Source organism: Lagopus muta, chromosome 3 (assembly GCF_023343835.1).
Source record: "Lagopus muta isolate bLagMut1 chromosome 3, bLagMut1 primary, whole genome shotgun sequence".
Taxonomy (NCBI): Eukaryota; Metazoa; Chordata; class Aves; order Galliformes; family Phasianidae; genus Lagopus; species Lagopus muta.
The window spans coordinates 60,343,871-60,358,666 of NC_064435.1; the positions used below are offsets into that span (position 1 = coordinate 60,343,871).

At 36.2% G+C, this 14,796-nt stretch overlaps 1 protein-coding gene across 1 annotated transcript in view; it reads right to left on the reverse strand.

Annotated features, from left to right (window-relative positions):
- GABBR2 (gamma-aminobutyric acid type B receptor subunit 2) overlaps positions 1-14,796 on the reverse strand; it is a 451,814-nt gene that overhangs the window by 218,658 nt on the left and 218,360 nt on the right. The window contains exons 5-7 of the mRNA XM_048940847.1: positions 9,415-9,480; positions 2,169-2,360; positions 570-806 (exon numbers count right to left, since the gene is read on the reverse strand). Coding sequence (XP_048796804.1) covers positions 570-806; positions 2,169-2,360; positions 9,415-9,480 — 495 coding nt within the window. The remainder of the gene's footprint in view (positions 1-569; positions 807-2,168; positions 2,361-9,414; positions 9,481-14,796) is intronic.

Genomic DNA, 14,796 nt, shown 5'->3' on the forward strand with positions numbered 1-14,796 from the left:
CAGAGTTAGATTGGTACTGTATATGATCATGTTTGTTCAGTCATAACTACCATGCTTTGTACTTGACTGTGAAAAATTAGAAATTTTGAAAATATGTAAATGTCTCCTGAAATATACTGGTGGATGTTTTAGGATGTACAGCACTTGGAGACATCAGTGTACTATATAGTGTACTATAACCTACTACTGAAAATAAAACATGTGGGAAAATAGGTGCTTTCAAATTGCATCCCAGGTACATCTTAACTACAAAAACAGTCACTTAAAAGGCACTGCAACTTACAGCACTCATGGTTCCCTTAAAGCAATTCTGGGTTGTTAATTCAGATCACATCAATGCTTAAAAATTTGATGAGTAATTAAACAACGTCATCTCTTGGCACCAGAAGACAGGTAATAAACAAAGCATCCACTTTAATTGCAAAGATAAATTAGGAATATCTGAAAATAAAAGAAATACACACCTATCTTTTTTTTTTCAAGAGTATTTTAAATGCAGTACTTGCTTGAGCTACTGACTTAAAATCATGAATTCCCTCCTCCCCCAGAAATTGCTGCTTAGGACTTACTGTTACTCCGAAAAAGTTTGTTTCATTCATAGCATCCAGAAAAATTTTGCCAAGTTTGTGATTTGTATAATTAAAATCTTCAATTTTTTGGTGCTTGTTGGTGGCATTGAGATACTTCATTGCACGCTGCAAGGTCTTGGCAATCACCCATATTCCGTCATAGGCGTAACCATGAAATTTGCTGGATTGTCCATCACCACGCTTTGCGTTATATTCCCTTTCATATTGTTGTGGAGTCTGCAGAAGAGAAAAATTTCAGTTTTACTTCAATACCTAACATTTCACTGATTCGTGTCCATACAGGACAAGGGGAAATGTCTTTAAACTAAATGAGGGAAGATTTATATTAAACATTAAGAAGAAATTCTTTACTTTGAGGGTGGTGAGGCCCTGGAACAGGCTGTATAGAGAAGCTGTAGATGCCCCATCCCTGGAGGAGTTCAAGGCCAGGTTGAAAGGGGCCCTGGGCAGCTGAGCTGGTGGATGGCAAATCTGCCACCCTAGAACTCAGTTGTCTTTAATGTGCCTTCAAATCCAAGCCATGCTATGATTCTGTGAAACCTGAACCATAAAGTGCACGCTCTAGTTTAGATGAATGTATCACTAACGTGGAACAGACAACCCAAAAATGTTTACTGTCTATGTTACAAAACTGATGGTGAGGCCATGAGGGGGATTGAGGAGACAGGAACTGAAGACTGAAAAGTAGTTTGCTTCTCTGTATGAAGGACATCTTTATTTATTTTGCTTTCATGCAGAAGGCTTTAGTTCAACCAAATCTATCAGCATGGGATGCATACTGGTGAGCCACAATACTAGAACATAGAGTCTGTATCCCTAAAGATAAATGCTCTGATTATACTCTATAGAATAATGCAAATCAAATGGTCTTTACAAGTTACTACTTGCTTAATGTGCACTTATTTGAGTGGCAATTTGCCTATATTTTACAAGTTTATTATGCTCTTTACGATGTTCTCTCTTATGATGAGTTGCCTTTTCATAAAGTTGCCTTTCCTGCTCACTCAGCAAAACATGAAAAACAACAGAAGAAAAAATGATGAAAAATAGCAAAATCAAGCATGTTTATTCATTGATGAGAGTTTGCACAGGCATTTATACTATGATAAAATGTTATGTACTTTATATATGGAAATACTACATATTTATGTGTTTAAAGAAACCCCCTCCAGTTCAGAGAGGCACAAATAATCAATGACATCAGACATTTGCAGGACTAGGGATAAACATAAATGTTTTCTATTCTGTAAACAAAAATATTAATTTGCCATAATGCAACGTGTGATACTGAAGACTAATTCAAGCTTTATTGTGTATTTATCTGTAAGGTCCATAAATGGTAAAGACAACAGTATTTAGGCAAGGGACTTTAGAGCTTTTAAGGAAATTCTCCCTGAAGAGAATTCGAATGGATTTTTAAATATTTAAGAATTATGAATCAGTGGAAAAAAAGAGAATAACAATGATGACTGCCAACTCTCTGCAGAAACACCTTGTAGTTTGGCCTTCCTCCTATGTGCTTTACTGTGCCAAGATGCTTGAAGACCATAACACATTAGTAGGAGGAAAAATACTAACCCTTCCTGATATGGTCTTATTCATTTTTGAACTGAGAGGCTCAAAATCCACTCCAATATAACCTTCCATGGCTGCAAGAAGATTTTTGCTGAGACACTGCGAAGAATTAATCCAGGATTCCCACCAAAGATTTTCATACCACCCTGGAATAATCCACTGATACTTGCTGCCATACATTTCTTCAACATAAGCCTATAATGAAAAAAAAATAAAATAAATAGAAAAGATATTTTAATAGACATATTAAACATTTAAAAAAAAAAGTTTCTCTTCATGATTTTTGTTTGTTTTTCCCTTTAATAACAAAAGAATGTCCTTACAGAAAGATACAAATGTATTTAGAACAGTTTAGAATAACTGCTTTCTAACAATGAGGACTCCTTTCTTGAATATTTCTGACTTTAAAACTAAGTTCCTGAGGAGAGAATTAGATAAAATCTCATCTGTTTTCAATAGATCATTCACTCAAAAGCAGAATAGAATATTGAATTCTAAGACCAGGAGAGAGAAGGAGGAACACTGGCAGAAGGTACCTTGATTCCATCAGAAATTTTGTATAACACAGTTATTACATGAGTGGCAGGGCCACATTTAAGCTAAATTTCACCAGCACATAAACCAGGGTATTGTCAAACAAAAGAACTTGGAGCTGAGACAAGAACAAGTCTCAGTGTTGCAAATATGAGTAATGTGACTGAGATAAAGTAGACCATAAGGACATTAAATAAGCACTTTCTTCTGAGGAGTAAGAATCAGTGATAAACTCATAAAGCAAGCAACCATCAGTGACTTTTTTTTTTTTTTTTCAGTAAGAAATTTCTTCTATTCCATTTGAAAACTGAACACCACTCACTGTACTTTCAGTTACTGAGATGATGGTTATCTCCTTTAAATACATAGCAGACACATCTATCAGGAAACACAACTACTCAGTGAGCACATCTGCTGATGTACCTAAAAACAGATCTATTCAAAATAGATATTCTATTGTGAACATTAGTGTACTAATTGTGTACTAGGTACACTACACATTAGTGTACCTATTGTGTACTAGGATGAAGTCAGAAAATTTTATCTCGAATATTTTTCTCAAGATTTGTAACTAGATGTTTTTCTTTTGACATTTCGGTCAGACTCAGTTTCAAATCAGCAGTTTTTGTTTTTTTGTTTCTTTGTTTCTTAGCATAAGCACTGTTGGAGATATAAAATAAAAAAATCAATTTTTTTAAAATAAGTGGTGTAGCATTAAATCTCCTAACTGGAAGACCTGTAACTTCTTACACGATCTTTACAGCAGGACAAAACAATGAGAGTAAAACGAGGAAATATTAGCTATTCTGAACATAATCATTTTTAAAAGATCATTCCAAGAGACTATCAGATATATAAATATGAACTGCAAAAATTACAACATGGGAGAGCCTCTTAAATATATTAATACCCCAATTAAAATTGGGCTTTAAATCTGTGGAAACTATTGTATTTCTGACAAGTCAGTTTAGAAATTTATTGTGCAGAAAGCAGTTCTCTTTGGCCCTTGGTCGCAGGAGCTTCTGTTCAGCTAAAATCAAATTTCATGCATTTGTACACAGTGCTGCTCAAAAGAACTTCAGTCTGAAACCCACTGTCTGCCATCTCGTATCATACTTATTCCATAATTCTCATAAATTGCTTGTCTTTCTCATTAATTTCATCTTTCCAGAAATACATTTGTTTTTGTCCTCCTGTGACACCTTTTAAAGAGATCCAAAATAGTTTCCATTTTAGAACAAGATGATTCAAGGTCTTTCAGTGATACAGCGTCGTTTACTTGCCAGTTTCCAAATCACAAAGGACACAAATTAACACAGAGCAGCACTGTTTGAGAAGGGCAGTCTTCCACAGCTTCCTCTGCTCTATACAGGTTAAGGTGTCAAGCCGAATACTGCTGGAAAATATTGGCTCTAACTACTTTAAGTAAGCCCATTGTAAGTGCAGAAATGTTTCATCGTTCATCCCACCTTGTCTTCAGCTCTGAACTACTGAAATCAGATCTGTTGGAGTTATTCTGTTTGCTGGAGCACTTGAGCCTCTTTTCTTTATAATCTGTAAATGTCTTGGGATATTGACTGAAAATTAAAAGTTTCCAAATGGCCAAAAATTCTATCCTGGAAACGTGAAATCATTCCTAACAAGGCTGCTGTGAAACTTTCACATGCCTGCAAGAATTTGATCAGATGTCTAGATATTGCTAAAGAAGAAAGAGATGGAAACTCTTCCTTTGAGATCTGATGGATTAGTAGGGTCAGAAGGGTGTGATGGTCTTGGGAAGCCAAACTGAGTAGGAAGAAAATCAGCTACTCCCAAAGTTGAGCACCATGACCATGCAGTCTCTTTGTCAGGGACAGCAAAGCTAGTGTTCAGGCATTTCCGTATGTTGTTCCAGAATATTTTATGATTATTTCAAAATATATGTATGTACATATATATACATATATGTATGCATACATATATTGCCACCATTTCCTCCCTGTTGATTCTGCTGCATGGAGATGATTTTGACGCTTAAAAGATGTATTTCCTTGACCCAAAATACATGGATCTTGCATGAGCCATTTGCATGCACACCAATTAACTCTCACGGGTTTTAGCTTCTAAGAGGAAGATTTCTGTGCAAGAACAAGGCAAAGAACATTTACATGCACTTTATACCATCAGAATAAAAAGTAGTTATGGTGTCTTCCCAAAGTCTCCTGCATGTGCTAGGCAGGCAGTCCTGGACATATTTTTTTTTTCTCATTGTGAGAATAATTTTGGTATTTTTAGAAAAATTTTCACTCTTGTTTGAATCTATTAAGAAATGCTTACTTAGGACAAAAATCATCCTATAAATGCAAAGTGCTTGGTGACATGGAAGCTCTGGCTCAACACTCTACACACATACTTTATCACTGTCAAAAGCTCACAATGATAAACAGGGCTACTGTCCAGAAAGTAGCCAAAGACAAGGTGGGATGAATGATGAAACATTTCTGCACTTACAATGAGCTTACTTAAAGATTAGTTGATTACTGAACCAAGTTTTAAAATTCATGTTTTAACTGAGCCTTATAGCAATTTGATAAAACAGCTTTTAATAATTTGGCAAACGAAAATCTAATTTCCAAAAATGCTTAAGATTTTGATTAATTATTAATACACAGCAAGTTTAAATAAATTCTTTTATTCTATTTAGGACATACAGAAATCAAGTCAGAAGACAAATAGGCGCCATAACTTTTTAAAGAGACCATCGTTATTTGTTAGTTTTAGCATAAACCAATTATCACTATTATCAATAACTGTGAAATGGTTTTCAGTGTGTCTGCAGTGATGCGGATTCATCTCTTTGATTGTTGCACACTACAGGCTGACATTACTCAAAACAGGGTAAGCATACTGGTAAAAAGCTAAAGGTTATCACTGCTGGTGCTGATTGTGCATTCATATGCAAATGAAAATCTGCTTCAGTTTCTTAAAAGAAAACAGAAGCAACAACAAAACACACTTCAATCTGTAATGAACCATTTTTACACACTTCAGAATATGACCGCTCTTGATCTTTAGCCTTTGCTTAAAGGAACAGTTACATTGAATGTCATTAGAAACTTATTGGTGAGCTAATTTTTGGCTACTGCCTTATTTCAAATTTCCTGATATCTAAAATAGAGCACTGCATATTCAGTGATCATTTAAAATACTCTTTTTCAACAAGTGAACAGAACTCTATTAGAGATGGATTGGAAGGAAATGTGTACTAAGCAAACCAAAAAAATTGCGAGAAATAACAATGCCTCTAATTAGACAGAGAGAGGCAGTGTTCCTTTCAACACAGCAGATCTGAGATCTGGAATCAAGTGGAAATCAAAGAGATGAATTACCTCAGTCTCTATAAGAAATCTGTCTGTGTGTAGCCAGTGAATTCTAGCAGTCTGTGCAAAACAGGCTGCAAAACCTCACTCTTGTTGACTTTCCATTGTGCTTCTGTCACATCAGCATGGACACATTCTACATCCCACCTCTATAAGAATGTCTATAAACTTCTGAACTGCAGTGAACCTCCATCTGTTTTTCATTAGAAATCAGTGGTGCCTTTAATTCCAAAACAGAGACTCAGCAGTAATACTCTATCAGCTCAAGGAGACTAGAGTCCAGTTCTTCTGTATCACAAGTGCTGATTAAACTTTGCCTACGTTGTTATTGTTTAGAATCATAGAATCATAGAATCACCAAGGTTGGAAAAGACCTAAAAGATCATCCAGTCCAACCGTTCACCTATTCCCAATAGCTCCCACTAAACCATGTCCCTCAACACAACATCCAGCCTTTCCTTGAACACCCCCAGGCTCGGTGACTCCACCACCTCCCTGGGCAGTCCATTCCAGTGCCTGACCACCCTTTCTGAAAAGTAATACTTCCTAATGTCCAGCCTGAATCTCCCCTGCTGTGGCTTGAAACCATTCCCTCTGGTCCTATCACTAATGACACGAGAGAAGAGGCCGACCCCCAGCTCACTACAACCTCCCTTTAGGAAGTTATAGAGAGCAATGAGGTCTCCCCTGAGCCTCCTCTTCTCCAGGCTTGTTTACTGGTCAAGTCACCTAAATCTCAGTGACCTATACATAATAATTTTTTTAGTTGTCTTCAGACAGATAATTATAACAGCTAGGAATCAGTCTAGTTTGATTATGGCTTAAAGGTGATGTCTTGGAAAAATTCCCTTTAGCAACTTTTTTTTTTTTAATTTTTTTTTTTTTAATGCAGAATTTGAAGTTTTCATTAGGTAAGTAGTGAAGTTATATTTCAACCCACATCTGTCCAACACAGCTGAATATTCGGTTTTTGAATTGTTCAGTTCTGAGCAAAATTCCCTAATTTTTATCCCACAAAAAATATCATGTTCAATCCACTGAGGTGCAAACAACAGTAGAAAGCTAAGATTTCCCATAGATTTTAAATTGCTAACTGCTTTTGATGCTAGCGTTAAACAAATAGCTAAGCCTATTTAAAACATCATAGGAAACACCTGCTAACATTCACTTAGGTTTGAATTAACGCTGTCATGTTTTTAAAATTCCCCTCTGAATTAGGCTGACTTTTAGTCCATTTGTCTTTGAGTTACGTGCTATGTATCTTCTGTGTGTGTACGCCTGTGTGTGCAGGGAATAACCAGGTAAAATGAAAATGAGCATATGGAGGTGCTCAGGAAATTCCACAGCATATAATTCTAGGGTGCAACCAGAAAACCAGTACAGACATTAATGGCTTTCCCATCTACAGAAATCATTAGCAAATAGTATTCATGTCATAAGCACAATCAAAAATGAATATATGTTTTTTCCTCTGATACAATAGAAGCTCCCTTTAACAAACCTAAAGCCTTGCTCTGACTGACGTAAACTACTCAGCAAAATATAAAAGAGAATCACAAACCTGTCTGAAGTTACACCTCGCACCTCGGGGGAGGGGGGGGAGGGGATAAAAAAAACTTGACATATCTAAGTTATTGTGCTCTTAGACACACAGCTGTAGAAGTGCATGAGTCAACAATATATTTCATGACTAATAGCGAGCTTACTGACATATTGCCATGCACTAATATATAAGTGACCTACTTTGAACTGTCCTCTCCTGTTGGAACTCTCATAATTAATACATTTATACAACCATAAATACATAATCTCTTGGATTTCTCCAAGCTACAGAAAAATCCACCTTATTATTTCTGACATTAATGTACTTTAGAAGAAGCCTTCACTCCTGGAACTTGAATTACACAGGCTTCTTCAGTTAGTACCTAACAGCTGCTGTGGCAAGCTGTTGTGGCAGGCTCTTGTGTGCAAGAGATAGATCTACCATAAATCCTTCAGACTAGAACAGTATGGACAAGAGGACACCCTACCCACAGAGGTTTCTAGGATTTCTTTAGCTTCCTCTTAGGTATACAAACATGCAACAAAACCATAGAGGAAGGCAACAGCATACTAAGTGCAGTGGCCTTAGTGAGGTCAGTATCTTGCCTAGTACTGGGTTGGCAGACAGCTGTGACCAGGATACCTCAGATGGGCACATGAAGCCCAGCTATCAAAGATCTGTGGAGGATACAAGCCACAGAAGGAGTCCTCTTTATTTGCAGGAATGGAAAAATAGGAGATTATCTTTGTCAATCTATTTAAATGCTGGAACAAAAAGATCTATATACCAAGACTGATCAGAGATGAGAAAAATTAAAAAGAAATAATTTTCTCCATTTCCTTTTGGATGCAAACAGATATTGTTCCTTCCAAATATACTCTGCAATATCTCCTTTCCAAATTTTGCCAGCAACTATAACTGCTAAATAACAGCCAATACATGAGGCATATGAAGAAACCAGATTTTGAACGTTTGCCTTTCTTTCCTTTGCTAGGTAACTTTGTCTGAGTGAAAACCAAAATACCAAAACTAAAGTCACAAAAATTTGCCTGTTTGTGATTCGTTGTGATTATTTATTTACTGAGCAGATACAAAAAAAGATCCATGTTTCACTCCTGCTTGTGCATGTTTGCAGTACATTGAAATACACACAAAGACTGTGAAGACATATATGGTGAAATTACACATACTGGTCTTCCTACAGTTCTTTTACTTCACAGTCTCTCTTTTTTTTTTTTTTAATAGTATTTTCTGTCAGTAAGAGTATGTCAAATGTACAATAGTAAGAAAGTGAATGATGATTGTACAATTACCAATATTTTGGGTAGCAGAAATTTTAGAACTGTTTTCTTAGCCCACATAGGAACTGCTTAAATTTTTAATTCAAAGTAAAACATGCAAAAATACATACATACATACATACATACACACACACACACACACACACACAGACACCAGAACACAACTACTGGACATAATGCAAAACTAGAAGTTCTCTGCATCTGTTGCTGCATACGTACAAGTGTTTCTCAGGACCTGATATGAAGAGAACTGCTAAAGTTCAATACAGTATTTAATTCCATTAGAAGAAAGCAATAATGAGAAGCTAACCATGAAGGCCATGCCCAAATTGCTCTGAAGTCAAGTGCAAAGTATTTTATTGAAACAGAAATGAAGCTAAGCATATGTAACTTCCCTTAAGGCTAAAAGTCTTTGCAAAGCTGAACCACATGAAGACACGCTCATACTCATATATTTTTATACAAATGTACTACATTTTTATTGTGATACAAAATTAAACATATTTACTTACACAGCAGAAAACTTTCACAGCCATTTCCTCATCAAACTGGCCAAGGATTATCCGAACATCATTACCCTGTAGATTAAATAAGATGCAGGGAAGTTAAATACAAATGCAGCCTTTCCAGAAACAACTTCAGCTGGCCATTGAAATCATATACAGAGTTGGAACAGATCACAGCTGCAGACAGCAAAATTCATTCAGAATTATTACATTTTCTACAAGTTCAAGATCTTGAAACTCTGCAAGAAGAGGGCAGCTGAGGTGTCTGAAGAAAATGATTAAGCAATAGAGCTAATGAGAAAAATAAATGTAATGTTTATCTTGTCAAATATTACTATTCAAAGCCACTGAATTAGCAAATATTCTTTTGATGCCTTGCAAGATTTCTTCTTTTATTATTACTTTTGGCTATTAAAAACAGTTGAAAATACACACTTTTTACTGTTTGCACAAATTAATAATGTGAAGATAAGAGAATTGGGATTCATAAGTGAGGTAAAATGTGTTCACATTATATCATCTTCAGAAATTTTTAAAAGTTTTATTCATTCAACAGTTTCTCTACACTCACTGCAACACATTGCCAATCCCCCTTTTCCCAAGTTTCTCCACCTCCACGCATTAAAAAAATTACCTGGGTTCTCAGTAATAGGTTGAGCAAATGTGATTTGTCATTTATTTTATAAAATACTTTATTACTATTACTAAGAGCTCTTTCCCTCTCTAAGGAACAAATGAAACAAATGATTCACTGTGTCTTTCAGTGGTGAAAACACTTCATCTTTAATTAAATCAGTTTATCAAAGATTTTCAATTTAGGTAATTTGTATGTTTATTTCCTGGTCAGCATGAAATATTATGATGAACAATGCAGAAAAAAAATACTATAATGCCTCTGCAATTCAGTGCATGAAATCTATGTAGGTTGTTCCAAAATAATGCCTCCTATTTATTTCCATGGAAATGACAAGAGACACAAAGAGCACAAAAACACGTCTGAGAGAGCAAATTTTTAGCTACAAAACACTGTTTTTCAACACAGTCATCACCGTTAGCTAGGAATTTTCACCAGTGATGAGTAACATCCTGCATGAAGGAACTCAGTGGCACACCTTTGCTTCAGTGACACTTCCATGTCAGATATCATTCTGTCAGACTGCCCCTCTACTGCCATTTGTCTCATGGCAACAACATATAATGGGATATTGGTGGGAAGGTTCGACCTCTACTGCCATACCAATAACATCCTCCAATGATATTGTGGAACAACAAAATAATATAGGAGGCATTACTTTTGGAGCACTCCTAGCGTGGTCATAAAATAATAAAATTCACCACATGCTTTGTTCATTCTGAACCTATGCTTTTTAAATAAGTATATTTACCTTAGTTTTATAGCCAGGCACAGATTGCTAAAGCAATATAAATCTTATTGAAATAGATTAGATTCTTTTAATACAAATCTAGTGAGATCATGTGAAACTAAGCAAGCAAATCACACGAATTATGCTCATTGACAACAAGGGTATTACATTTTTTTGTAAGGACAAATAATAGACTTAGGACTTATGTGGAAAAAAGGCACACATCCACATTTTCTATTCACATTGTAGCAATCATTTTGGTCACTTTTGGAACTCTGTCTCCAAATTGCTTGACCTCCCTGAACACAAAACTACATATTTAATATGAGTAGGAAAAGTTGGCTGAAAAAAGCAAGTGACACAGCAATGAATTATTAAAATTGAATAAATTACTTGCCATTTTTTCATTAACACGATTAGAATTAATTTTAAGAAAACTTTATATGCACTGCCTCATACTTTATGAGCACCAGAGAGAATAGACTGGGTGTGGAGGAGTGCATGGGTATCACCACTGCTCACTGGCTGTACAACACTCAAACTGGTACCAGGCCCTGGAGGAAGGCATTACTTCCACATGATTACCACATAAACCAGAGTACATTCCCCCCCAGGGACTATTCTATTGTTGTAAAGCATTGTGAGAAGTGTACAATCCATCCTATTTTTTTCCTAGAAATATCCTATCCTATTTCAATATACCTGCTGGCTGCAGGGATTGTCTTATACTAATGTCATCTTGCAACCACTTTGGCAATACAACTCAGACCCACATCTTGTATGTTCAGGCTCACAGAATTATAAAACCACAGAATATCCCAAGTTGGATGGGACCCACAAGGGTCACTGAATCCAACTCCAGGCTCCACACAGCACACCCAAATTCAAACCCTATGTCTGAGAACCACGTACAAGTGCTCCTTTAACTGTGGCAGCTTGGGGCCATTACCATTGTCCTGGGCAGCCTGTTCCATGCCCACCACCCTCTGGTGCAGAACTTTTTCCTAATCCCCAACCTGATGCTCCCCTGATATAGCTCCATGCTGTTCCCTCAGGTCCTGTCACTGTCAACAGAGAGCAAAACTCAGCTCTGCCCTCCGCTCCTCTCATGAGGAGTTGTAGTCCACCTTGAGGTCTCTCCTCACTCATCTTAACCTTAGTAATAACCATTTGGAACACTGGAAGGAACTGAGAACCCACACATACTCTGTATTGGCCAGAAATGGATCCAGAAATGTAAAGCTGACACTCAATTTAAAAAATAGCTGGAGTGGGATCCAGTAAGAAAAAAAAAAAAAAAAAAAGGCATAGGGAAAGAAGAGACATATCAAATAAGGAATCTGAGCAATGAGTACATACATGGTTTAGGTAAAGGGGGAGAAAAAAGCTGAGGAGGTAACAGTAATTAGGATTTTCAATTCTACAGCAAATTGTAAGCTTGATAAATAGTTATTAAAAAAATTAGGAAAACTGCAATCTCAGAAAGCAAGCTTTTCTCAGGAGGAAATGGAAGAAGAGTCTAGACAAAGGCGCCTAGAGTGAGATAATAAATCAGGGAAGCATAATGTAGCATAGGATAAGCAAGGAATTTTGAGTTGGACTTTCAGTATAACTCAGGGATGCTGCTGTGTTTAATGGAGAGTATGAGACTGTGGAGTCAAGCTGCCTGGGAGTATCTGGCAGCTTCCTTATTTTATTTTATTTTTTTCCTACAGCTTTATAATCTATAATTTTAGCTGGTTAGTCAAGTAGTGGAAATGATAAGAGATTCCCCTTGTTTACAAACTATGCAGATATCAATACAATGATATATATGTAAAAGGAAATTCTTTAGGAAAGTCTGTGCAATAGCTCTTCATCTTCCATGCATAACATTTTTCCTCTGTGCATGGAAGACAAAAAACATAATAAATGTTCAGATCCATTTGAAGCAAGGATTGGGTCTGGTCTGCTGGCTCTGTCCTACAGAAATCCTAAAGCTTCAAATTCTTGTGGCTGCACATAACTCATCATTAAATCATGTAAATTTTTTTTCCCATATGGTAAAGGAAGGCTGCAAAGCAGTTTATCAGATGTAGGTTCATTTCAGTGGTCACGGCTCAGGACATATGTCCATATTATAGCCTTATGTAATGATAAACATCAGATACTGGGGCATAATTTTTTCCTTCTCTTGGTCAGATGTTAAATCAACTAATATCATTTCCTTGCATATTTGCACTATTTCTTTACATCAATCCGTTGAAAACTGATGTCAGTTACACAACTCTTGTGTAGGGTTCAAAGGGATCACCCAATGGAGCACAGCAAGTGCCAAGTATTCTTCTCACAGAGTTCTACATTGGTTGTCTAGAACTAAAGCATACTTGACAGAATGTTTTAAGTCATGGCACTGGGCAGGTGATCAATTAGATGATTCAAAACATTGCGGAGGGAAGGCTCAAAAAAACTGTGCTTACTTCAGAAGACAAGAGTTTAGACCATTTGCCATATAGCGAGCTGTCATAGTTACTCTTCCTAGAGATCACAGCTGCAACACTGGCATTTAAGCTTTGTCCCTCAGTAAGCAATACATATCTTTCCACACTTTGAATTGAAGTTCAAACAAACATAAAAAAAGAAAAAAAAATCATTTAACCATAGCTGTAGAGAACTAACCATAAAAACATATCTTATAAAGACAACAGCACAGCCCTAAAAGGAAATCTCTCTCCTGTTTCCTTCTTCTTTACAGGTGAGGATATTATTCATCCACTAAATTTGAAGTGTTTTTGATACTACTGGCAGCTGGCATAGTGAACCCTGAAGACAGTGCGAGTCAAGATATCTAAGATGATCTATTGAGAGATGAAGAAAATATAGCCTACTCCACTGCAATTTTTAATACTCCAGATATGAGGCACTCTTCAGCTTCTTCAGCTTTTGAGTGCAGCATATTATGCTGGAATAGGCAATTTTCTTTTCTTTTTTTCAGCCTGCAGAGCTTCCCTCCTGCAATCAGATTTTAATCTGTCTCATTTCTAATGAATAAAACCACACTGTTGTATTATACAGTTTTCGAGAGAAGGATTGCTACAATACCTCATCTGTCAGGAAGAGTCAACGCTTTGGCAGGCTCCTTAAGAAATATCTAAATTGCACTGTTCAGATACTTTGTCATATTCTCTACTGTATATCTGACAGTCAAGATGTTATCAATAAATCTACTCTTAGCTGGGTAACTTTGCCCATACAGGCATCCATATGTTCTGCTTTCTAAATGCCTCGATGTCCATTTGCATAACTACAGGTGAGTCTCTAACTTAAGCTATGGAATTACTGATAGAGAAGGTAACTAGGGGATTTCAGCTCCCACCAACACAACATGATGACAAAACTTGATATCTATGTAAGCATGCATGTTACTCAGTTAGACTGAGGCTGCATCCAAACCTATTCTTGGCCTAAATTTTTAAAATTTAAGGAATTTTTTGTTAAATGGAGATCATGTTTGGTCAGCATTCAAAAAAACCTATTGTATTTGGGAAACCAGAAGCAAACTATCACATTGAATTTTAATTTATTTTGTCTTATGTGCAAGACACAAGGGAGCTGGAAGCAAAAGTGTTGATCATTCAACAAGATGATGCATGCTTACAACTTCATGGCATATTTAAGATGATGTACAAATGCACAACCTTCAACATCCTCTTCTCTGAGCTACAAAAAATGAGTTTAAACAATATTCTTAAGTGTAAATTTACTTTCTAACTGTGATTCAAAGAAACTAGAGTCAATATGTAGTAAAACTTAGGGTGTTACCATGGAAAATATAGAAAATATATTTCTGCAAATCATAGTAGATATTTCTATTTTGTATTGCACAAACATTCATTTCATTAATTTAAATGTACCTACGGAAAGAAAAAGTATTTCATGTCTGTTTTTCTTCACAATTACAATAAGCAGACACCAGTTTACCTACAGTAAATTTATATTTCCTTAAAGGACAGAATGAACATTTTCAGAATTGGACAGGTAAACT